Source organism: Erythrolamprus reginae, chromosome 1 (genome assembly GCF_031021105.1).
Source record: "Erythrolamprus reginae isolate rEryReg1 chromosome 1, rEryReg1.hap1, whole genome shotgun sequence".
Taxonomy (NCBI): Eukaryota; Metazoa; Chordata; class Lepidosauria; order Squamata; family Dipsadidae; genus Erythrolamprus; species Erythrolamprus reginae.
This window is the reverse complement of record NC_091950.1, coordinates 48,815,516-48,839,831: the sequence shown is the minus strand read 5'-3', so window position 1 is coordinate 48,839,831 and position 24,316 is coordinate 48,815,516. Positions and strand designations below refer to the sequence as shown.

The 24,316-nt window shown below is 38.9% G+C and overlaps 1 protein-coding gene across 4 annotated transcripts in view; it reads right to left on the bottom strand.

Moving 5' to 3' along the window:
• The window catches only part of CDC42BPB (CDC42 binding protein kinase beta), a 115,336-nt gene extending 97,254 nt beyond the window's left edge, over nucleotides 1-18,082 (bottom strand). For all 4 annotated transcript variants that reach the window (XM_070751794.1, XM_070751767.1, XM_070751774.1 and 1 more), the window contains exon 1: nucleotides 17,047-18,082. In XM_070751794.1, the coding sequence (XP_070607895.1) occupies nucleotides 17,047-17,224 (178 nt within the window). In that variant the 5' untranslated portion in view covers nucleotides 17,225-18,082. The remainder of the gene's footprint in view (nucleotides 1-17,046) is intronic.
• Nucleotides 18,083-24,316: the final 6,234 nt, after the last annotated feature.

Genomic DNA, 24,316 nt, shown 5'->3' with positions numbered 1-24,316 from the left:
CAAGCTGGCAATTGGACTGATACTGACAGGATTCTAGCTTTTCGTGTTAAAACAGACATTGAATGGATAAGGAATCAATTTCATGTTAATCTGATACCTGACACAATGGCTAGCACCAAGGGGAAGTTCAGTGGTTTCATTTGGTGTGTGTGTGTGTGGGGGGGTTATATACAAAATTATTTTATTGTTTCAAGGAGCACCAAATTTTTAGAAGCCCTAGTAGAATATTGAATGAATTAATTTTTAAACATGTTGGCTTATAGATGTTTCAAATTATCTCTTTTAGTGAGCTTATGACAAATGCATTTCTAGTCAGCAAGGTTTTACAGATTCAGCAGCAAATAATGCATTCCAATTAAATAAACTTACTATTTTATTGGAAAAATCATTAATCATGTGTAATACAATGTACAGTATACTGTATACCCTTCTGAGATTTGTTGCTAAAGTGACTGTTATGGATATTTAAAAACACAACAAAAATGAAACTGTTGCATAGATGGTTTATATTCTTAGAGATAACAGTTATTTGACAAGAAAAAACATACAAACTTTATTTTACCAGTACAGTGGAACCCCGACATAAGAGCTGCTCTACTTAAGAGCAACTCGAGATAAGAGCTGGGAGGGGAGAGATATTTTTGTTCTACTTACAAGCCCAAATTCGAGATACAAGCGCCAAGGAGCTGTCTCCTGAAGCCAAACGCTAACTTCCGCGTTCGGCTTCAGGAGACAGCTGCGAAGCGGCGCGCGTGTTTTAAAAGGTTGCAGCCGGCCTGGGGGGCTCGGGGGGGTGCTTGCAGCTTTCTTTCTTGCTCTTTTTCTTTCTCTCTTTTACCTTCCCTTCTATTTCTTCTTTTCTTTCTCCTTCCCACCTTCTTCCCTCCCTCCCTCCCTTCACTCATTCCTCTCTTACTCTCCCCTTTCATAAGTTTCCTTGCTTCCTTCCTCTGTTCCTGTCCCTTCCCCCTTTCTTTCTTTCTTTCTTTCTTGCTCTTTTTCTTTCTCTCTTTTACCTTCCCTTCCTCTATTTCTTCTTTTCTTTCTCCTTCCCACCTTCTTCCCTCCCTCCCTTCACTCATTCCTCTCTTACTCTCCCCTTTCATAAGTTTCCTTGCTTCCTTCCTCTGTTCCTGTCCCTTCCCCCTTTCTTTCTTTCTTTCTTGCTCTTTTTCTTTCTCTCTTTTACCTTCCATTCCTCTATTTCTTCTTTTCTTTCTCCTTCCCACCTTCTTCCCTCCCTCCCTACCTTCACTCATTCCTCTCTTACTCTCCCCTTTCATAAGTTTCCTTGCTTCCTTCCTCTGTTCCTGTCCCTTCCCCCTTTCTTTCTTTCTTTCTTTCTTTCTTTCTTTCTTTCTTGCTTGCTTGCTTGCTTGCTTGCTTGCTTGCTTGCTCTTTTTCTTTCTCTCTTTTACCTTCCCTTCCTCTATTTCTTCTTTTCTTTCTCCTTCCCACCTTCTTCCCTCCCTCCCTCCCTTCACTCATTCCTCTCTTACTCTCCCCTTTCATAAGTTTCCTTACTTCCTTCCTCTGTTCCTGTCCCTTCCCTCTTTCCTTCCTTCCTTCCCACCCTCCGTCCATTCATTCACCCATTCCTCTCTTGATCGCTTAAAGCCGGTCCCTGGTGCAAAAAGGGTTGGGGACCTCTGTCCTACAGGATTGGGTGGCAGAGAAGTTGAACATATGTAAATTTAAAAGTTTAAGAAAGTTTACAAGTTAAGTGAAAGAAACTTCATTATTCATTTATATGTACATGTACATTTCTTCATTAAAAACATGTCTTTCTGCATAATTTAGACTAATTTTGTGAGTTTTTTGAGGGCTGGAACCAATTAAAATTATTTACATTAATTCCTATGGGGAAAAGTCGTTCGAGATAAGAGCTGCTCGACTTAAGAGCCCAGGTCCGGAACGAATTAAACTCGTATCTCGAGGTACCACTGTAGTATTGGTCTTTGGACATAGCTTAATGATAAAATTCAAAGTTCACATGCAGAAAGTTTAACTCCCAGTATAAAATACTTTCGAATCTAAGTGCTAACTTTATGAGCACATTGTGTAAACTGCTTGGTAACAAAGAAGGCGTGAAACAGTTTTATATTTCCAAGTATATTGCATTAATGCAGTCTTCATCTTTATAAACAATAGGAGATTAATATTTGTTCAAAGGGAAATTACTTCCAGGCAACACATGTTTTCATAGGAATGTACACAACAAAGATTCCCTTTCTAAAATTATTGTGTACAGTATCTTTTTTTTGCTAATGAAATTTTCACATGAAAACAGGATAATTTTTATATACTTCACCTCAACTATCAAGAGCAAGATCAATGTAAATGATACACAAAACCACAATAGTATTAAAAATCAGTGCATATCTATCTCTTTATCATCTTTTCTCCCAATAATTTATTTCTATTCATGTTTATAAACTGACCATTGGCTTACTTCAGTGTTTCTCAATTATTTTCTTTTAGAAAGAAGTAAACATTTCGCACGCCCCCAACTTTATGCTGGGATGATTGTTTGCAATATTCAGCATGTTTTCACTAAAAAACCTAAAGCGGCTTATCAGCATGATTGGAGTGTAATGTGTTTAAGTGATGCCTTAATTTATTTTTCTTCATGCTGTCCACTGCCAACATTTTTAGACACAGTAATCATACTGTTCTTTCATCTCCAACCATAGTCACAGTGAAGCCAAGCACTACATATGCTTCGCCATATTTCCTCATCTTAGCTTTCAGGAGACTTACGTTTGTCTCATTATCTTTGTCTCTCTCCTCCTTTCTTTTCATCCCTGTTAAATATTTTTTCATGGTGTTTCTTAAGGGTTTTTTATATGCACTTCATATGTCCTACTCTGTGCTGTGTGCTATTGTTCAATACTTTCTGATCATCTTAATGAGCTGTGGCCGAAGAAAGCTGGTGGAGTTGCCATTCGGACTGGTCAACATTGTCCTGCTCAACCAGTCCACCTGGGTACTGGCTATCCCCAGCACTGCCTGCAAGGACCACCCAGGTGCACAAGCTCTGTTCTTTGCCCCTGCCTGTTCACTTGCGCCTTTGGTGTGACATTGTCCATCAACAGAAGAATGTAGTGGACTGAGAGATCATGTTGGAAATCCCTCAGTAGAATAGATTCCTCCTTTACAGCCCCCTGTACAGCTCTGTCAAAATCATTTGAGGCATTAGGGATCAGCAGAGTAGACAAATATAGCAGCTAAGGTGTAGAAGTAAAACTAGGGAGACTCAGATTAAAATGCACTGTCCACCATGGAAGCTTACTGGGTTAATTTGGACTAGTATACCTTGTTGGGTATAAGGAATGGGGGAAATTAAATGAGGCAGTATTATGTATGTCCTGAGCTCCTAAAGAAAAGATAGGATATAAATCTAACATCTGCTAACAAATATCTGCTAACACTGCAAGACAGTGACTGTACTTTGGAGTCCTTGGTACTCTTTGAGCTTGATTGTTTGCTTGCAGATGTTTTATTACTCAATTAGGCAACATCATCAGTACTAATGAAAGTGAGGTTTGCTCCCTGTGTATTCACTATGGCTTGGTCCTGCCACTTTTGATGGAAGTATTTTTTTTTTCTAAACAGATCCTTATTTAGGATTTCTGCTTTCTGTTTTCCGCTTAATTATTTGTCTCGATTTTATACTAGGAATAAGGGGGTTTTTTTGCATCTGAAGTTTGTTGCTGGCAAGGCTATGTTCTGCTCTTTTTGTTTCCTTCTTAGCATCTGAGAGATAATGACACTGGGAAACACAAAGGTAAAGATATAAAAAACAACAATTAAGGGAAAGGGAAAAAGGGATGTAGATTTGAGAGATATTAAGGGAAGTGCATAATAAGAAAAAAACCCAAACAGTGGGAAACCAGGAAAATGAAAGGCCTGTTTTCAAGATTCTTACTTTAAAATGGTTGGCATGACCTTTAAGCAGTATAGTTCAAAAGGAATATTCAAAAGGTTTGAATATTTAAAAGTCTTAATTGAAATTGAGAAATTTGTACAAAACTCTACATTTGTTGGGCTATCATCATCATCACCTATTGAAATAGATTTATAAACCAAGCAAGTTATAGACTTTTATGATTAAATGGGTGCAGAAATTAAATGTGCAATAATAGAAATATCAACAGAAGATAAATATTAAATCTACTATGAATATTACACTGGCAGCAGAGAAAGCCAGTATAAAAAGTTTTCCATTGGTATATTACCTCGCTGCTGACTATGAATGTTTTGATAAATGTTGTTAAACTGCATTACAGCTTTTTAAGTCTTTTTAGTCATATTAATTGGATTTTTAGATGTATTTGCTATGTCCTTTTGATATGTTGTGAGCCGCCCCAAGTCCTTGGAGAGAGGCGGCATACAAATCCAATAAATAAATAACATTAAGATAGTTATATGTAGTCCTTGACATACAACCATTCATTCAGTGACCAAAATGATAACAGCATTTCAAAAAATGTGATATATGATCAATCCTCACAATTTGCATCACAGGACCCCCATGGTAATGTAATCAAAATTCAAGCTCTTGGCAACTGGCATGAATTTACACTGGTTGCAGTGTTTCATTGCAATCTTCTTAGTCAGATTTCCAACAAGTAAAGTCAATAAGGGAAGTTGGACTCACTTAACAACTGCATTATTCACTTAATTGGGGGGGGGGGGGGGATTGTAAAATCAGATACAACAAAAATTCCAGGTCCAGTTTTGATCATAAATCAAAGGTTACCTACCTGTAACTCACTTTCTAATAATGCAATATTAGAATGCAATATTCAGACCATATCTTTTTTTTCATATTTCTACAATATTTTCATATTTCTAATCTACAAAACAATCTTAAAACTAATTCCAACTATCTGTCACAACTATTTTGCTACGCAGTTCGCTACTACCAAGGTTTACATAGTAACAATTAACTATCAATGGCAGTATTACTGTTTAATTATACACTTGTAAGCATTTAAGAACATTCCTAGCAGAGAAAGTTAATACAAATTTATGCATCAACTGTAAATAGATTTTCTCTTTTTCCAACCTGGCAAAAGTACTGATGTTTCAGGCAGATATAAAACCATTTGAAATAACAATTCATTCAAACATGTACCTATAATATGAATTCTGATCACTGTATGACACAGTAACAATATTTTAACAACCTTGAATATCAGCTCCTTCAAAAGGAAATGATTTTTATAAAAGGTTCAGTTACGTAATAAAACATCTCGATATTCATTTATATTGAAAGATTTAAACATGTAATCTATGATACTTCTGAAAAGGCAAGACAATATTTTGGAGAGCTTTCAATGAGTAGCCTGGTGAAAATTAATAATGAAACAGTTTCAGACAGCCCAATATTATTATGTATATCCTTGGAAAATAGCATCCCAAAGCATTTGTCTCCCTAATCCCTTTTCCTTAAGACAAAATTATGTTTGTCTGCAGTTTGCTTTGAAAGGGATTTCACTTATTTCGGTGATCAAATTAATAGTGTAAGAACCCCCCAGATCTAATATCATACTTGATATGCAAGCAATTATAGCTGCTAAAAGCAGCTTTATCACTCTATGCATTGCAGCCCTACTACAAAATCCGACCTAGTCTCTATTATTCCTGTTCTATTCATGCACAGAATAGGCTACTGTAAAGTTCTTTACTTGGGATTGCTTTTAAAGATAGTTCTGGAACAAATGAGCAAAATGCAACCATCAGAAACCTTGACAGTCCTTTCAATAATCAGAGCACATTGTGTTTCAGCTGAATCAGTTATTTATCCATTACAAAACTCATTTATTCATTTTAAAGATGGAAGTGGGCCAAGACCAATGTCCCTTTATACACTCCCTTCATCTGTATGAACATGCCCAGCTTTAAGATTAGAGCTGAAAGGGACACAGAAGACCGGATAATAACAGAACATTAGAATATATTTTCTAAGAGATTTGACAGGGTCCCACTTGTTTTGATTTCATAGTGGTTATTAGAAAATCTTTATTGAGAGAAACAGTTGACGTGAAATCACTGGCTATTATTACGGTCTTAAATAGATTCATCATGTTGTCTATTTCTCCCTGCAATTTCATTTTTGTTAATTACATGCGATAATAAAGCAACAAAAAAGTTGATTTCTGGTCTATTAAACAGTATCAAAGGAAAGTAAGGTATCTTAATTTCATTGAATACTTTATACTATGAATACTTTATATTCATTTATAAAACTCTTATTAATATGACTAAAGAATAATTTGTTGCAATATACAATTGTAGAAGTGTGCATCACTTTGATCAAAAGCAAGCAAGAGTATTTCAAAGCCATGTGAACACCCTTGCTATAATAACAGATAACATCTTAAAACAGGCCTAGCAATGATATCAATGCTACCTCCAAGTCACCCTTCTCCAATTCAGATATCTTTATTTGGTGGTCTAAAGATGGAAAAATTAAAACCCCTATTAAGATCTGAAGGAATGCATTGTAGAAATGTAATAATAATTCTGTTAGGGCTTGTTGATGTGTCTTTCATGTTCTTCTCAAAAGTAGCCCCTTGAAATCCATTTATAAGGACAGAAAATCAAATATGGTCCAATGTAAACAGATTTGAAGAAAAGATAGTGAAGTATAAATTGTTACAAGATTTCAACCAAATCAGACTATTCATTAGTTTAATAAGGTAAATTTATTTCAGTAAAACATGAAAATCTATTTGCACACTGAATAGTGCAATTTAGAAAACAATCATTGTTCTCCATCCTACACTTACATAATCTGCATGCAAAACCAACTTTTATGTTCAAAATATCATTCCAGTTAGTCATACCATTATTGTTATAGGTATATACAATAGTACCTTCACATTTAAAAATGCAGTATTAAAACTAATTACATCAACTGCACCCAAAGACAGAAAAAAGACAAAGATGAAATAGACGACATGTGTGACAGCATATTTGACATTCAAATTTCCCACATGTCCTTAAAATGTATATCTAATACAATTTTCTCTTAACAACTGTTTTTAAATTTGCCACTTTCACATAACCCTAACCTTCTTATGATTCCAGAATTTTACATGTTGTATTGAATAGAGCTTTGCTACATAATGCTTTACTAATGGAGTTTATACCAGTTTAAATGCATTATTGCAAATATGCTTAACAGCCCTGAATATTATGCTTTACCAACATGGAAAATTATGACATTTAAGCCTACCAATGTTTTATATAATTTCTACTCTAGTATCATGTAAGTTTGCATCATGTAACCCAAAAACGCCCTCCTAGAGCCTCTGTGCAAGACAAAAATCAGATGGCCAGCACACACATGCACATTGGAGCTGAGCTAAGGCAATGGCTCACGTGCCAGCAGATATGGCTCCGCGTGCCACCTGTGGTACCTGTGCCACTAAGTTCGCCATCGCTCTCTTACAGTATTGCTTTTTCCAAATAATAAAGATATAAAAAGGATCAACATCAACTTGTTGATGCATAATCAGTTAGCAGTTTTAAAACTAGTTCTGGAAATTCAAAAAGTTAATAGAAAATGGATTAAATCCTTTCAACATTATCTAAGCCAGTGGTTCTCAACCTTTCTAATGCCGTGACCCCTTAATACCGTTCCTCATATTGTGGTGACCCCCAACCATAAGTCTAGCACCAATTTTCCCAAAAGAGCTTTAAGCTGATTGGCAGGAAGGTCAGAGGGACACCCCCACTGTAAATGCCTGATTGGTCGGATTGTAAAAATATGTTCCAAGGCACCAGAATAAAAACTTTAGTTCCTAACACCATGGGAAATTTGTCTTTTCCCATGGTCTTAGGCGACCCCTATGAAACGGTTATTCGACCCCCAAAGGGGTCCCAACCCCCAGGTTGAGAACCACTGATCTAAGCAGATTTGCAGGAAAGAGTCAACTTTGAAAAAGAGAGATCTGCTAAATGAAGCTTACAAAATGCCCTATGATTTCCATCATAGTTTATTTTATATTATTACATATCTATTCTCTTCAATGTGTATTATATATTGGACAAAATAAATAAGTAAGTAAGTAAGTAAGTAAGTAAGTTATGAAAGGATGCTGTGTTAAATGTGAGGATAAATAAATAGCCATCTTTCCAAAGCTTATAGCACTACATTAAACAAACACTGGCTAGAGATTTTGATAATTGTGCTATTTTGAGACAATTTATTTTGTGCAGGACTTTGGATCTGTGTCTTTTCCTATAATCTCTTGTTTTTCCAATAAAGTCCTTGCTTTGATCAAGCTTTTTATCTATACTAGTCTACACTGTTTCTGCTCAATGTTAGACTCCTTCTTCCCAGCCAGGCTCACCCTCATCACCAGATATATGGAGTTATTGAGAACTCTGGTTTCCAGGATTTGGATCTGAAAGAGTACTTTTCCTTCATGTCTGTTTTATTTTATTTATTTCATTTTTCACATTTATAAACTACTGTATTTTTATTTATTTAAAACAATTTATATAGCTGTCCATCTTGTAGGGCATAACTCTGGATAGGTAACAACAGTGATAAAAGCACAAACAATAAAACCAATCCAAAAAGGAAAGAAACAAAAGATATCAAGCCACTCTAGGGACCCAATTCTTAACTATACTCATTGCCCAGGTTCCAAACTTATTGTTCCAGAGCCAGCTCTTCACCTATTTTTAGAAGGCTAAAAGTATGGTTAGCCTGCTGGATCTCAAAGGTGTTACACAAAGCAGAAGCTGCTATGGAGTGTAATTACCATTGCTTTTATTTCTGTCTTGAAGTGCATTTGACATACTGTATTTTTCAGAGTATGAGACCCTCTTTTTTACTCCTCAAAATGGGTGAAGACTTGGGTGTGTCTTATACACCGAATGTAGCCCCATTCAGCAACCCCCTCCCTTTGGCCCCTGTCTCCCAGCAATTTACTTCCTTGCAGCAAACAAGGCAGAGTTTGATTAGCACAAGCAACTCATTATCAGCTTCCTGACCCTTAGCTGATTTGAGGCTGCAGGCAGGCTGGCCAAGTGCTAAACTGAAAGTGAAACTAACTGCAAGGAGGCAAATTGCTGGGAGGTGGACTGCTGGCAATGTTGGATTGCAGAAACTGGATTCAAGGAGTAACTATAAATGTCTGTAGAATGTTCAAATTATTAGACATTTTTAAAAGACTGCTTTATTATTGTTGTAGGCCTGTGGTTCTCAACCTTTCTAATGCCGTGACCCCTTAATCCAGTTCCTCATCTTGTGGTGACCTCCAACTATAAGTTTAGCGCCAATTCTTCCAACAGGTCTTTAAGCTGATTGGCAAGAGGTCAGAGGGACATCCCCCCCTGTAAACACCTGATTGGTTGGATTGTAAAAATATGTTCCGAGATGCCAGAATAGAAGCTTTAGTTGCTAACACTATTGGAAATTTGTTTTTTCCCATAGTCTTAGGCGACCCCTGTGAAATGGTCGTTCGATCCCCCCAAAGGGGTCCCAACCCCAAGGTTGAGAATCACTGTTATAGGCAACTTAACAAAATTAAAACGCTTTTTAAAATAAACGCTTGACTGAAGAGGCCCAGTGTTATTGTATCTTCTTTTAAGTAGCAGAGAATAATGTATACTTCCAGAAAGCCACATCAATTTTAAAGATCTCTAAAGTATAATCTGAAATGTAACAGTGTCCTGTTTTAGTATTAAGATGAGGCAGCGGAGTTAAACCCTGACTTGGAGATCTTTTTAAATAATTGGGAGGAGTTAGCTTGACTACATTAAGAAAACTTTCTGGCATTAATATACTATCATAATGTGCATTTCTCCAATTATTTGCTATTTCTACAGCAGACACACATGGATACAGACACACATGCACAGAAAAACATAGCAAACAGCGTATATATGTCTACGGAGTCTACGGAGAGGGGCGGCATACAAATCTAATAAATAATAATAATAATAATAATATCATCTGTACTGTTTGCTGTTTGGCAAATTGCTGGGAAGAGGCAGAATTTTTCCCCCTTGTTTTTCTCCCCCAAAACTAAAGTGCATTTTATACTCTGGTATGTCTTATATTCCGAAAAACACGGTAATTTCAAAACTCCATTTTTGCATATTGCAAATTCACCTATAACTACCATGTTATAATAATAAATCTATCTCACAGTTTCTTATAGTCAGGAAATAGTATATATATATATTTAAAAGTGTATTATGATTGCATTATTAAAGAAACTCATATTTTACCTTCAAAATAGTTTCAAAATCAGATGGCCAAAAAAAGCTACTGAAGAAATAAAATGTCTGACTTCTGATTTGAGTCTCCTCAATTAAGTGTGTATGTTCTGGAGCCTGCATAGGAAAATATACAGTTCTTCTAAGGAACAAATAATAATAAGTACAGGAACAGTATCTATACTGCATCTAAAGCATCAAGGAGTGCAGTGGCTTATGAAGTTAGAATGCTGAGCTGACATTTTGGCAGCCTTGCATTCAAGAAGGAGCAGGACTGAGCTTCCATCACATGCTCCAGCTCCCCCCAACCCAGCGGCTCAAAAGCAGTCAAGTGATCAAAAGTAAATAAATGGGTACCACTTTGGTGGGCAATTTCACAAAAAGAGCTCCCAACTGGGTCTCCTCCGGGCCACAGCGATATCACCAGCAAATCTTTTCAGACCGAAATACTTTGGTGTTTCCAACACGGAAGTATCAGTACTGTACTTCCAAAACACCCTTGTCGACTTCAGATACTAAAGATTGTACTTCTGTACAATTGTGTATTCTAATATCTTAATTCCTAGCAAAGTAATTCATACTAATAATTAGGTCGTTAGTCATGTGAATAGTTAGTTTTCTAAACTTAAGTGTACTGATATTTTCATCTTTCCTTTCAAATTTGATATCTATACCCAATTACTCCCATTCACTACAAAAGTGCTTTTATTTCGAATTCTGCTTCTCTAAACTAAAATCAGCAATTGTTTAATTTACAGTTCAGTCACTCTATAGCAGTGATTTTCAACCTTTTTTGAGCCGCGGCACATTTTTTACATTTACGAAACCCAGGGGCACATTGAGCGGGGGGAGGGTGGGGGCTAAAAAAAGTTTGGACAAAAAAATTCTCTCTCTCCCTTCCTCCCTTTTGCTCTATTTCTCTCTCCCTCCCTCTTTCTCTCCCTTCCTTCCTCTCTTTTTTGCTCTCTTTCTCTCTCCCTCCCTACCTCCCTCTATGTCTTTCTCTCTCCTTCCTTCCCTCCCTCTCTTTCTCTCTCTCTATTGCTTTCTTTCTCTTTCTCTCTTTCTCTTGCTTTCTTTCTCTTGTTCTCTTTCTCTCTCTCTTGCTTTCTCTCTCTCTCTTGTTTTCTTTCTCTTTCTCTCTCTTGCTTTCTTTCTCTCTCTCTCGCTTTTTTTCTCTCTCTGAGCTTCGCGGCATACCTGACCATGTCTCACGGCACACTGGTTGAAAAACACTGCTCTATAGTATATGAAACTGATTTGTACTGAATTAGGCTATTAAATCATTTTGCTTAGAATGTCTGTAATCTTCTAAATCCCAGGCACATACTCTTTACTGAGCAATCAAACTTTCCCACTGCATGTACCTTGGCAAAAGTTCCTGTAACAAATTTTGGCATCAACATATGAATTAATGTTCAACTATTTCCTAATTCTATAATACATTTCAAATTAAAAATTATGAATATTTTTTTCAAGGAAACAAATAATGGCAAAGGCAGCAGTGGCTAAATAGCCATGATAGTAACAAGGCAATATATCAAAAAAGTTCGGAATTCTGAACTATTTAGCATTTACTTGTTGTCTTATAAATACTACTAATATAATAGAGAGTTTTACAATAGCTCGGCCACCTTTAAAACAAATTCTTATTTAAATTTATTTATTTATTTATTTATTTATTATTTAGATTTGTATGCCGCCCCTCTCTGTGAACTCGGGGCGGCTCACAACAGGCATAAACAAATCGTACAAATCCAAATAGATTCAAATAAATTTAAATATTTAAAAAAGTTTTTAAAAGAACCCCGATATACTAACAAGCACACACACAAACATACCATACATAAATTGTACGTGCCCAGGGGAGATGTTTCAGTTCCCCCATGCCTGACGACAAAGGTGGGTTTTAAGAACTTTACGGAAGGCAGGGAGAGTAGGGGCAGTTCTAATCTCCGGGGGGAGTTGGTTCCAGAGAGTCGGGGCCGCCACAGAGAAGGCTCTTCCCCTGGGGCCCGCCAACCGACATTGTTTAGTTGATGGGACCCGGAGAAGGCCCACTCTGTGGGACCTAATCGGTCGCTGGGATTCGTGCGGCAGGAGGCGGTCTCGGAGGTATTCTGGTTCAATGCCATGAAGGGCTTTAAAGGTCATAACCAACACTTTGAATTGTGACCGGAAATTGATTGGCAACCAATGCAGACTGCGGAGTGATGGCGAAACATGGCATACCTAGGTAAGCCCATGACTGCTGTCGCAGCTGCATTCTGCACGATCTGAAGTTTCCGAACACTTTTCAAAGGTAGCCCCATGTAGAGAGCATTACAGTAGTCGAATCTCGAGGTGATGAGGTGATAAATATTAAGGAACTGATCTAAATATATATTTCTTTCTAACAGAACTGCAAGCTTTGTTTTAACTGTTTGAAAATAATACTCAAAACTCATGCATATCTGCCAATAATGAAACTGAACTAATCCAATATCAGCACTGGTCTTACAAGAATAAAATCAAAATTAGAAAGTATTTATTTGAAGTGGTGTTTTTGTCATCCAGTACAAATTAAGTCTTCAAAATGGAACACAGCAATTTATATGCATCAACTGCTCATATACTGTAAATATTTTTTAAAGAACCACCATGATTACAATATTACTTTATATCTGAGACAAAACTAATCAATTCTATGAGCTTTCAAAGTAGATGACAGGTAGTGTTCAATTATTCAGTTAAAGAGCTTATTGATGTCAATAGATGACTGCAGGAAATGAATCCTCTTAGTGGGTTAATGTAAAGCAAAAAGGACTGGTCCATTCAGAAATTGAGAACCAGATGTTCTCACAATTTAGTGTTGTACTACCCTGTTTCCCACCCCCACCCAAATAAGACATCTTCTGATAATAAGCCCAATCGGGCTTTTGAGTGCATAGCAATAAAGCCAAGCACTTATTTCAGAGTTCAAAAAAATATAAAACAGGGTCTTATTTTTAGGGAAACATGGTAAGTATCATTAAGAGCAAGTAAAGGATTCGTCATTGCTTATATTCATATATACCTCTTCCTGGAAAAATAAAAAAAACCCTCTTGTAATAAAATGGATAAGCCCTAATCACGCCTTACTGAAAGGGAAATGGGTTTATATAGCAAGTTTAAAGTTAAATTAATAATTAACCTTGCATACTGTAATACATAGTCTTGTAGTTTGAGTTCCAAAATATATGGTTTCATGTTCCATGTCATTATTTTACTTTCTATGTAGTTTAATAACCATAGCCTATTCTTAAATTATAGCTGTTAATCTGTAGATACGTTTTGCAAACCCATGTGTTATATCTTATGCTGGTCAGTGATGAAAAATATGTGGATTGAATTTACAAAACAAAGACAAAGTCAGAAGTACTCCATTAATCAGTAATCCACCAATTAAAAAAATATTTGGGAACTGAAGGCTAAGCTGATATATTCCAAAAGGTACACTTTTTTAATTTAACCTTTCCCTTCTCCTCCTCCCCTGCCTCTCTCTTCTAGGTTTATGTGGAAGTTTATGTGGAACTCAAAGCTTTTACCTAACTTTTGAGGTTAAAAGTAACCTAACATCTCACAAGGGAAAGAGTATAAGAATTATATTTAGACTGCCATAACCCTGAACAGTGGAAAAAGAACACAGAACATCCATACAATATCTTTCAACAAAATGAATATCCACGCAATCTCATCAAAAACTGCTTGACCAATCCAGCCAATATAGGACAATCAACACAAGCAGTAAAAAGATTAACACTGTCTTATATCAATAACATCCGAGAAACCATCAACAGACCATTATGACCACATAGAATCAGTGCAGCATCCAAACCAACTAAAGCCTTCCAAAACATGAATAAACCAAAAGACCCAGCAGATCCAGAAGAAAAAAAACCAGACCTTACAGTGTAAAGACTGCAACAGCAAGAAAACTAGCAGAGCAAACCCATAAACACCAATTAGCAATCAGGAGACATGATGAAAACTCCTTAATTTCACAATATATGGACAGACTTAACCATAGTTTCAACTGGGAAATGGTGATCATCCTAGACCATGCCAGGTTCAAAAGTGCCAGGTCCCACAGAGTCAGCCTCCTCCAGGTTCCGTCAACCAGACAATGTCGTTTGACAGGGCCCAGAGGGACAGCCTTCTCTGTGGGGGACCCAGCCCTCTGGAATCATCTCCCTCCGGAGATTCGTACGGCCCCCACCCTCCTTGCCTTCGGTAAGAGTTTGAGGACTCACTTATGCCGCCAGGCCTGGGGCCATTAGATTTTTGCCCCCTGACCAATGAATGTGTTGAGAGAATTGAATGATTGCTTTTTATGGTTTCTGGGGTTTTTTTTAGATTTTTAATTAGTTACGGTAATTGGATTACGATATTGTGTATTGTATATTTTATATGTTGTGAGCCGCCCCGAGTCCTCGGAGAGGGGCGGCATAGAAATCCAATTAATAAATAAATAATAAATAAATAAATAAAAACACTAGAAAATTCCTGGAAGCCTGGCATTCTGTAAATTGGCCATCTACAGTCACCCAGACATAAACAACACCTATATACAGTACTGTGCAAAAACACCCACCAATCAACAAACCAAAAAGGGAACAAAAACATCTCCCCAACAGCAACCAATACCCAGATGAGCACAGATTAACATCAGAGCAACAATCAAGAAGTAACAGTACCCCAATCTAGGAACTGCCAAACAAGCTAAAAGTAACCCCAACCTCCAAAAAATCATCAAGACCACTCCCACCAACACTGACAGGACACTAAAATATAGTTTGAGAGCAAGCTCCACTCCTTACTAGTACTGCCCACATTACCTAGTTTGGGTAATGGATTATCTACAAGAAAACAACCAAGCTCAGGTAGCATTAAAAACCCATCACTCAAAGGTTTTGTTGAAAAATCAAGTTCTGGTTGAGTCTGGTGTTTTGTTTTGCAGCGTATTAACTTCCTATCCATTTTCTAAATCAAAATAATGTAGAAAATAAAACTAGGCAGGAAGGTTACTGAACACTAAAACTGGGTTGATGAAATCTCTCTAGATTCCAGGAACTACACTGGGGATTCAGAGCTTTCTTTTCTTTCTTTTCTTGATTCATATGCTTGTAATAGAAGGATTTTTAAAAAAACAAAGTTCAGAAAGGAATGGAGAGGTACAAGCATTTGTCTTCCTTCCCTTCCACCTCATTACCCTGTTGCACTGGATTTCTTGGAACCTCCAATATTACAGCACATATACAAGAAGGTACATTGTATTTCCCCAGTTACTAAAAGTAACACTGACTCCAGATTCTTCATTTAAACTAATTCTAGCTTTGAATTCATCCCACATCTCTCCTAATAGTCCATCTGGCTGTGCTATTAATGGAATCTAATCCACCCCCTTCCCCCCATATTAGTCAGGATGACAGTCTGAACTGTCACCTTCAGGATATGAACACTTCCTTCCTTACAGCTTTGAATGTAAAAGGGCCTTATGACTTTTCTTCATTTCTCATTTCAGATATTTCTGTAAGAGATGCCTAGGATGTATTGATTAGTCCCATTTTCTTAAATTGACAACAATGTGCAATTTCTTTCTGCAATTTGTAGACCGGGTTCTCTATTTTCTCTTTTGTGATCAGTAGTATCTGGAGCAGCTATTCCATATGTTAACATTTCCTGCCATAAAATAGTGTCTGCTCTGATTTTGAAGAAACAGCATATCTTTCATTCACATCCTGTTCTCCTTAATTCACCTTTAACCAATGCTATTCTATTCTAACTTTCCCCTCCTCTTATAAGTTAGACTAGCAAAGTCCATAATTCAAAGTGAATTTATATCACACCTTTTGGCCTTCCTATTCACCCAGCTACCATTGAATTCATGCAACTCCTAAATCTGCAAGGTGGGTAATTGAAATTGATTATTTGAATTTAAACATACCTGGGATAAACATATATCCATCCTAAGATAAAATACAGGAAATAGTATAAGGGCAGACTAGATGGACCATGAGGTCTTTTTCTGAGGTCAATCTTCTATGTTTCTATTTTTTTTAAAAAAATGCTCTCCTTGCTTGGATAATACATTGGCTTTTCTGCCTTCTTTGTAATGCAAATGCACTCAATGTACATCAGTGAGTGAAGACACTTTCCTTCATCCTCACTATTGCCACTCCCAAAGTCTCATAAGAGACATTTCTCACCAGAACTGTCCATGTTTAGTTCTGTGAAAGCTTTTAGGGCAGAAATTGCGATCTCTTTGTTCACCATTGCCACTTTATTGCTTAAGTTTCTGTCTTACCATCCCAGTCTCCTAAAAAATGAATCTATTCCAAATGATTCAGGTAACAATCCTCACTTCTCCTGCTATTTCGGCCAATTTGTCAGAGGTGGCTCTCTTTTTTCCTCCATCCTCCCAGCAATTCCTCCTTCTCACCCCACACCCCAAGCACTTATCAGCCAGATCCATCCTTATAATACATCTTCCGTCTCAGCTTTCAACCAACTCCCCAACCCGATCATCTCAAACTCCTGTTTTAAGCGAGTGGGCGCTCCCGCTTTCTCTCCCATTGCAAAAACAGGGATATTTTTTTTTTAATCGTATCCCTTGCCGACCGGGAAGCGAGTCGCCTGGAGTTCAGCCGGGTGCGGACCAGAGAGGAAGCACCCCCACCCCACCCCGTTGGCCTAAGCCAAACCGATCCAGCCAAGATCCCCCAACCCGGTTCCCTTAGCTCTCCCCCCCCACACACACACCCAACGCCTCCTCTTCCTCACCCCACTCGAGGAAGTCGGAGACGAGCCTGTCTCTGCGAAGGGGCGAGTCTCGGCTGCACTCGGTGTAGAGCCCGACAAGGAGATCCAGCAGCCCCTCGACGCTCAGGACGTTTTCGTTGCGCCGGGGCCCATCCAAGAGCAGCTGCTCCAGCTTCTTCAGCCGCACCTTGGCCGACATGGTGGCGGTGGGTGAGGAGAAGGAGAGCGAACTGAGCGACTGGTCGGTCAAGGCAGGAGGGAGAGGCCGAGTGAGGCGGAGAGGGAAAGCGAGGAGGAGGAAAGAGCCGCCGCCTCAGGCTCCGGGCAGCAGCAGCAGCAACGGCGGCCAAGGCATCCGCCTATATCCAGGCGCTCCCTTCCCAACGCCTTCCGACGGGCCCTGGGCCCGGTACAGACTAAGGGCTGCTTCGCCTCCACGCTACGCCCACATTTCGCGAGGCCTTTCCGAAGAGAAGCTCTCGCAGGCTCCGCTCCAGGCCCGGCTGGTCCATCGGTTGGTCCCTCCCCCTTCGGACCCGCCCTCTCACTTCGCCTGGCAACGGCTGAGCAGGAGGAGGAGGAAGAAGAAGATGAAATCCCGGCTTTTCAGTTGCGACGGTCGCCGCTGAGGAGGCGGTGCGGCGGCGAAGTCATGCCGGTGGTCAAAGCAAACCCCCCGCCCCCTTCCATCTCTCCCCCTCCCCTTCAAAGCAAGGCCGCCTCTTCTCAACTCAGCCCCGCTTCTCCTCCGTCGTCCGTCCCCCCGTCCGTCCCCCCCGCTTCTCCGGCGCTTGGGAGCAGGATGGAAGGCGCTGGGCGAGGGCCCTGCAAAAAAGTGGCCCCCGCGAAGAAGCCGGAAGGACTTGGCCCTCGCCTCTTGCCGTAGTTCCTAAGGAAACGCTCCCGCTGGCCTCGAGCATCCGGGCAACAGGAAGCTCGGGATGGGAGGAGGAGGGAGGAGAGCCGCGGATTGGAAGGGCAGGGAAGGGGGTGGAAAAAACCGTTTCGGCAGATTCGCGAGTTGCGCCGACCTGGAGCAAAAAAAAAAAAAAAAAAACACCAAACCGGCCGCTTTCTAGTCGTCACGTAATCCAAGCCCTTCCCTTTGCCAAGTGGATTTTGAAAGAAACAAGGCACCGGAATTTCCCGTCAGCATATTCCTGGCTCCCACGCCCCAAATGCTTTAGAATGAATTAGAACTTCCTACTCGCTCCTGATAAAGGGCATCCCGTTTTATAAAGAACGGGGTTAAATCCAAGCGATGGGGTCAATTTAGCAAATGTTCCTTAGATAGTCGAGGTGCCTTGTGCGAACGTAAAACCTGATAATAACACTTGAGCTTACAGTATCTATTTCCATATCCCCTCTTCCTCCTCCTCCTCCTCCTCCCGTAACTTTCTGTGATTCAGCAGCTGAATGAGTGGCTGAGATTTTTCAAATTTATCAAATCCGAATATAGAGATTGAGATATACAGCTTAACAAAGTCGGAAGGGACTTTATAGGTCATCTAGTCCAACCCCCACCCAAAAAGCAGGATAAATACGATTAAACAGCATAAAACTGTTTGGTTTCTAGTTAGTTAGTTAGTTAGTTAGTTAGTTAGTTAGTTAGTTAGTTAGTTAGTTAGTTAGTTAGTTAGTTAGTTAGTCAAACAAGTATAGTATAGTTTGCCTTAACATAAGTAGAAAGTATTTATTTATATTTATTTATTTTGTCCAATACACAATGAGGGTTTTAGTGGGTATATATCTATATACACATAGTAAAATACATGATGAAGGTTATAGAGGAGATACTCATAGTAAAATATATTTAAGAAATAATAGGAAAGAAGATATAGTAATAGAACATATCAATGAAAGAATAGAAGAGATATAGGAATAGAAGAAAGGAATAGGAGATATAGGAGAGCAATAGGACAGGGGACGGAAGGCACTCTAGTGCCTGACTCTGTTGTTTCTTCCCCCAACCCAAAATCTTCATTATCTAGTTCAGTGTTTCCCAACCTTGGGAACTTGAAGATATCTGGACTTCAACTCCCAGAATTCCCCAGCCATTCGCTGGCTGGGGAATTCTGGGAGTTGAAGTCCAAATATCTTCAAGTTGCAAAGGTTGGGAAACACTGATCTAGTTGACCTTTCTCCTTTTCTAAGAGGTCTGTAAGGGGTGTGCATAAGCTAGGACACGGATGGTTAGGCACAATGGTGCGCTTATGCACACCCCTTACAGACCTCTTAGAAAAGGAGAGAGGTCAACTAGATAAGTGTTTCCCAACCTTTGCAACTTGAAGATATTTGGACTTCAACTCTCAGAATTCCCCAGCCAGCGGATGCTGGCTGGGGAATTCTGGGAGTTGAAGTCCAAATATCTTCAAGTTGCAAAGGTTGGGAAACACTGAAGTAGATAATGAAGATTTTGGGGTTGGGGGAAGAAACAACAAAGTCAGGTAGTGAATTCCAGGCATTGACCACTCTTGCTGAAGTCGTATTTTCTGCAGTCTAGTTTGGAGCAGGATGATTTTTGTTGTCTAATTCTGATTTTTGCAGCCTGGATCTCAAAGCTCTGAGTATACTGGGAAAGATTTTCAAGATACATTTTTGGAAACAGAATAGGAGTTAGAAGGGACCTTGGAGGTCTTATAGTCCAAATGCCTGATCAAGCAAGAGGTCCTATATCAGTAAAGAGAAATGGCTGTCCAATCTCTTTTAAAAAGGCAAGCCATTCCATCAGTTGATCGTTCTAACTGTCAAGAATTTTTTCCTTAGTTCCAGGTTGCTTCTCTTTTTGATTAGTTTCCATCCACTGTTTCTTGTCCTGCCTTCTGGTGCTTTGGAAAATTGATTGACAACTCCCTTCTTTGTAGCAGCCCTTCAAATACTGGAAAACTTTTCTCATGTTACCTTTTTTCACTAGATTAGACATACCCAATTCCTGCAACCATTCTTCATATATATTTAGCTTCCAGTCCCCTAAACAGCGGTGAAATGCTACTGGTTCAGGGCGGTAGCATAGGAAGTACCAGTAGTAGCAGCCCCCGGTGGTTCAGAGAACAGGTAGTGGCTGTAATACAAGGCTCCCCCCACCTACCCGGATGCCGCCATTTTCTTTTTTTAACCTTCTGCACATGCACAAAGACTTCTGTGCATGTACAGAGGTTAAAAAAGCATGTGTGCTTCTGAACCTGTAGGGAAGGTAAGTAGATTTCACAGTTTCCCCTAATCTATAGCAATAGCACTTAAACTTATATACCACTTCATAGTGCTTTACAGCCCTAAGTGATTTACAATGTTAGCATATTGCCCCCAACAATCTGTGTTTTAATTTTGCAAAAGATAGAAGGCTGAGTTCATCTTGAGCTGCTCAGAAATTAACTCCTGAAATGAGCAGTGAGAACTGCATTCTAACTACTGCGCCACCACAGTTCACCTTTGTTGCTCTTCTCTGTACTCTTTCCAGAGTCTTTCCATCTTTATTATATAGTGGTATAAAGCTGGATGCAATATTCAACACTTTGACTACCAACACTTCGTATGATCTTAATTCTCTCCCTCTGTTAATACAGTCTAGGATTGCATTGGCATTTTTTTGGAGGTTAAAGCAGAGTGCAAACTAATGGTTGTACACTAGCCTCTCTAAGATCCCACATGGAATTCTGCTATTAAGCCAAGTTTCATCTAATCTGTACCTGTACATTTGTTTTTGTTTTTCTTGCTTAAATATAAAACCTTACTTTTCTCTCCACTGGATTTCATTTTGTTAGATAGGGTCCAGTGCTCAAGTCTGTCAAGGTCCATCTGCATCTTGACCCTATCTTCTGGTCCTTGGTCATACAGCTGTATTTACTCAATTTATTCTTTCACTTCCAATTCCCTCTTACAGAATGTTTTGACATCTTCATCTAGCATACTCTGATGAGATTTCCTCATGATCTCGCATCTAAATATTAACCAGGTCCGATTAAGATTTCAAGACTGGCCAAGTGGGAGTGATAGAGCCATTTAGTTGGTTCCAGCTTGTGGATATCTTGAGAAAATTCTGTTGTTGTTGTTTTCTGAAGGGGTGCTATGATAGGCTCACAAATTGAGATTCCTGCCCCCACTTACTTGAAAATAAGAACCATTTAATTAATCGAGACTATCTTCTTATACAGTATTGTTTTTGTGTTTTATGCTTAACCATGATCTATTCAATCCAATTTTATGGCTTCATATGACAATTGAGCCAAATAAATAATAATATAGATTGCATTACCATAACCTGCTAGTCTTAATTGCAGTTCACTGTGTAGCAGCACTAAAATCCATATTAAGTTAGGATTATGTCATCAAATTTATCTTTTTAAGGGAATGCAATGCAAAATTTGACTCCATTATAATTTTCTTCACTGAAGGTAAGGAACCTTAAATACTCAAAATTCAAGTGTAGTAAGAAATATGATTCTAAGATATAGAAAAAATCAGTACTTGCTCACATCCAGTTAGAATAGTATAATGAGAAACAAGAAACAAATTTCTCAGATGTACCCCCAGCAAGCATGAACATACTGTTAATAATCAGTGATTGATATGTATCAGTTACAGGAACTTGTAAAGTTGTAAAGTGCTGAATTGGAATTGAATTATTTTGCACCTCCTAAATGCTCTTAGCTGAGATCCTTCACATGAGTTATACCAAATGTGTTGATGAGATAGTTTGAGATCTTCCTATATAAAGTAGATCTAGCAATAGCCCTGGTCTCAAATACTAAAAGTGTTGAATATTGTGTCCATGGTAACGTTCTGTTAAATATTATTTAAATTACATTGCTGGGACTTGAAAATAAACTTAAGAATTGTTGTTATTTCTGGATAAACTTAGGAATTGTTTGTTGGTGATCTTGAGATTCTTTCAAAGATTCATTAAAGCTCTTAACTGGAAGTTGCAAAGTGGATTTAGTTGCTAGGTTATGTTCATAAAACATGTTTAACAAGAAAGTGAAGCTAGCAATTGCATGCAATGCCATTACAGTTCTACCTTGTATTCAATTGCTTTGAAACTTATCCAATTTGGTGCTCAACACATTTTGACACAAAAAAATTATCCTGGTACTTATCGTTTATTTGGTACTCAACGCATAAGCTGTTACTTGTGGTTGTCAGCTGCCTTGTGAGTCACTACATTATTTTTTATGGTAAAAAATTATTTGGTTCTCATGCCTCCCAGAACCAATTAGCAATGTACTGAGGTACCACTGTAGTTTGATATCACTGACTGTTCTTGTACCTTTTTAAAATAAAGTTTCAAACTTCTGAATTCCTGTCACTGAGATATATATACTTACTACCTTCAATCTCTTTGTTCCAGATGCTACACTTTACATGTATTAAGGTTATCATGGTCTGTTGAATTAAGCTATAATTAGATGTTTCACATATCAAGGTAATATTCACATATGTTCACATATGACACGAATCCCAGCAACCGGTTAGGTCCCACAGAGTTGGCCTTCTCCGGGTCCCGTCGACTAAGCAATGTCGTTTGGGGGGACCCATGAGAACAGCCTTCTCTGTGGCGGCCCCGACCCTCTGGAACCAGCTCCCCCCAGATATCAGAGTTGCCCCCACCCTCCTTGCCTTTCGCAAGCTCCTTAAAACCCACCTCTGTCGTCAGGCATGGGGGAATTGAAATTTCCCTTCCCCCTAGGCTTATAGAATTTATACATGGTATGTTTGCATGTATGAGTGGTTCTTTAAATTGGGGTTTTTTAGATTGTTTTTAATATTAGATTTGTTTACATTGTCTTTTTACATTGTTGTTAGCCACCCTGAGTCTTCGGAGAGGGGCGGCATGACAAATCTAATAAATAAATAAATAAATAAATAACTGGATTCAAAACAAGCAAACTTAAAATCAGTCCCAAATAGCATGCTTCAGATGTTAGATGCCAGTTATTTCAGTTGGGATTGTATAACCAATTGTGCCTTACTCAAACAAATTACAGATAGCATAGCTATGACTAGAACAATGTGCAGACCATCTGGCTTCGAGAACAAGGTGTTTGCATAATTAAAAATAGTGACACATTTTCAGATAGCTTTCTAAGACCAGGCATAAATAATTTCCGAAGCAATGTTTCAAATGCTAGGCTGCTCATGGAAATCTCAGTGACTATTTTACTTCAGCTGCTTCTCTAGGAATGGAATCAACTCCCTCCAGAGATTTGTACCGCCCTCCACCCTCTTGGCCTTTCGCAAGGTTTTAAAAACTCACCTTTGCCGGCAAGTCTGGGGTCATTGAGTTTTAACACCTTGCTCCGGCCCATGATATGGATGTAAATGATGGAATGAATGTGGATGAATGGTGTTTTTTTTTAAGAACTAGAGTTTTTAGTCTACATTTTAGATTTGGATTTCTTATATATCCTACTTTTGTATTTTTGTATTGATTCTTGTTGTGAGCTGCCCTGAGTCTATGGAGAAGGGTAACATAGAAGTCTGTTATGGTTAGCTCTGGCTCAGCTCCTGCCCCAAGGGCTGTGGATGTGGGGGAGACATCCACATGCTGCAGGCCTGTTTTGCCCCTGGTGGAATCTGCTGATGAAGGCTCCTCTGACCAAGAAGACATGAGTGACAGGGAGGAGGAGAGTGGGGCAGACAGCTCAGAAGGAGATCAATTATCTAGCTCCTCCTTGGATTCAGAACAAGAGTTAATGATACAGCCACGCATGCGGAGAGCGATGCATAGGCAACAACAACTGAGAGATTATTATCAAAGAAAATGAGGCCACCTGTGGTTGGGTGGGGCTGTGGTAATTAGTGAGGCTGCTATAAATAGCAGCCTGTGGGTTTGGCCATTGTGGAGGATTATCTGATTGTTGTGTTTCCTGACTGCTTTACTGACTTTGACCTTTTGTGTGCTGATTTCCCCCCGCTTTGAAACTAAACCAGGGCAAAGTGTGTTTCACTTTCTGAAAGAAGGACTGTGAATTGCCTCACAGCTGCAAACTAAGTATCACAGAACTGATAAGGGACTTGTACAAATTACCAGTTTGTTTGGAGACGAGTGCTCTTTGCTATACCAAAAGAAGGCTTGGTTTAAGTGAATTTTCATTATAAAGAACATTGTTTTGAATTTTCAAATGTGTGTGTGTCTGAAATTTGTACCTGTGAATTTTTGGGAGGATTCTACCAGAGAGCCCGACAGAACAAAGTCCAAATAAACAAACAAACAAACAAATGAACAAGTCCGAGATCTTCACACACACAATGGTTGCCTCCATTCAGCCTTGTGAATTATAGACTATGCAAGCTT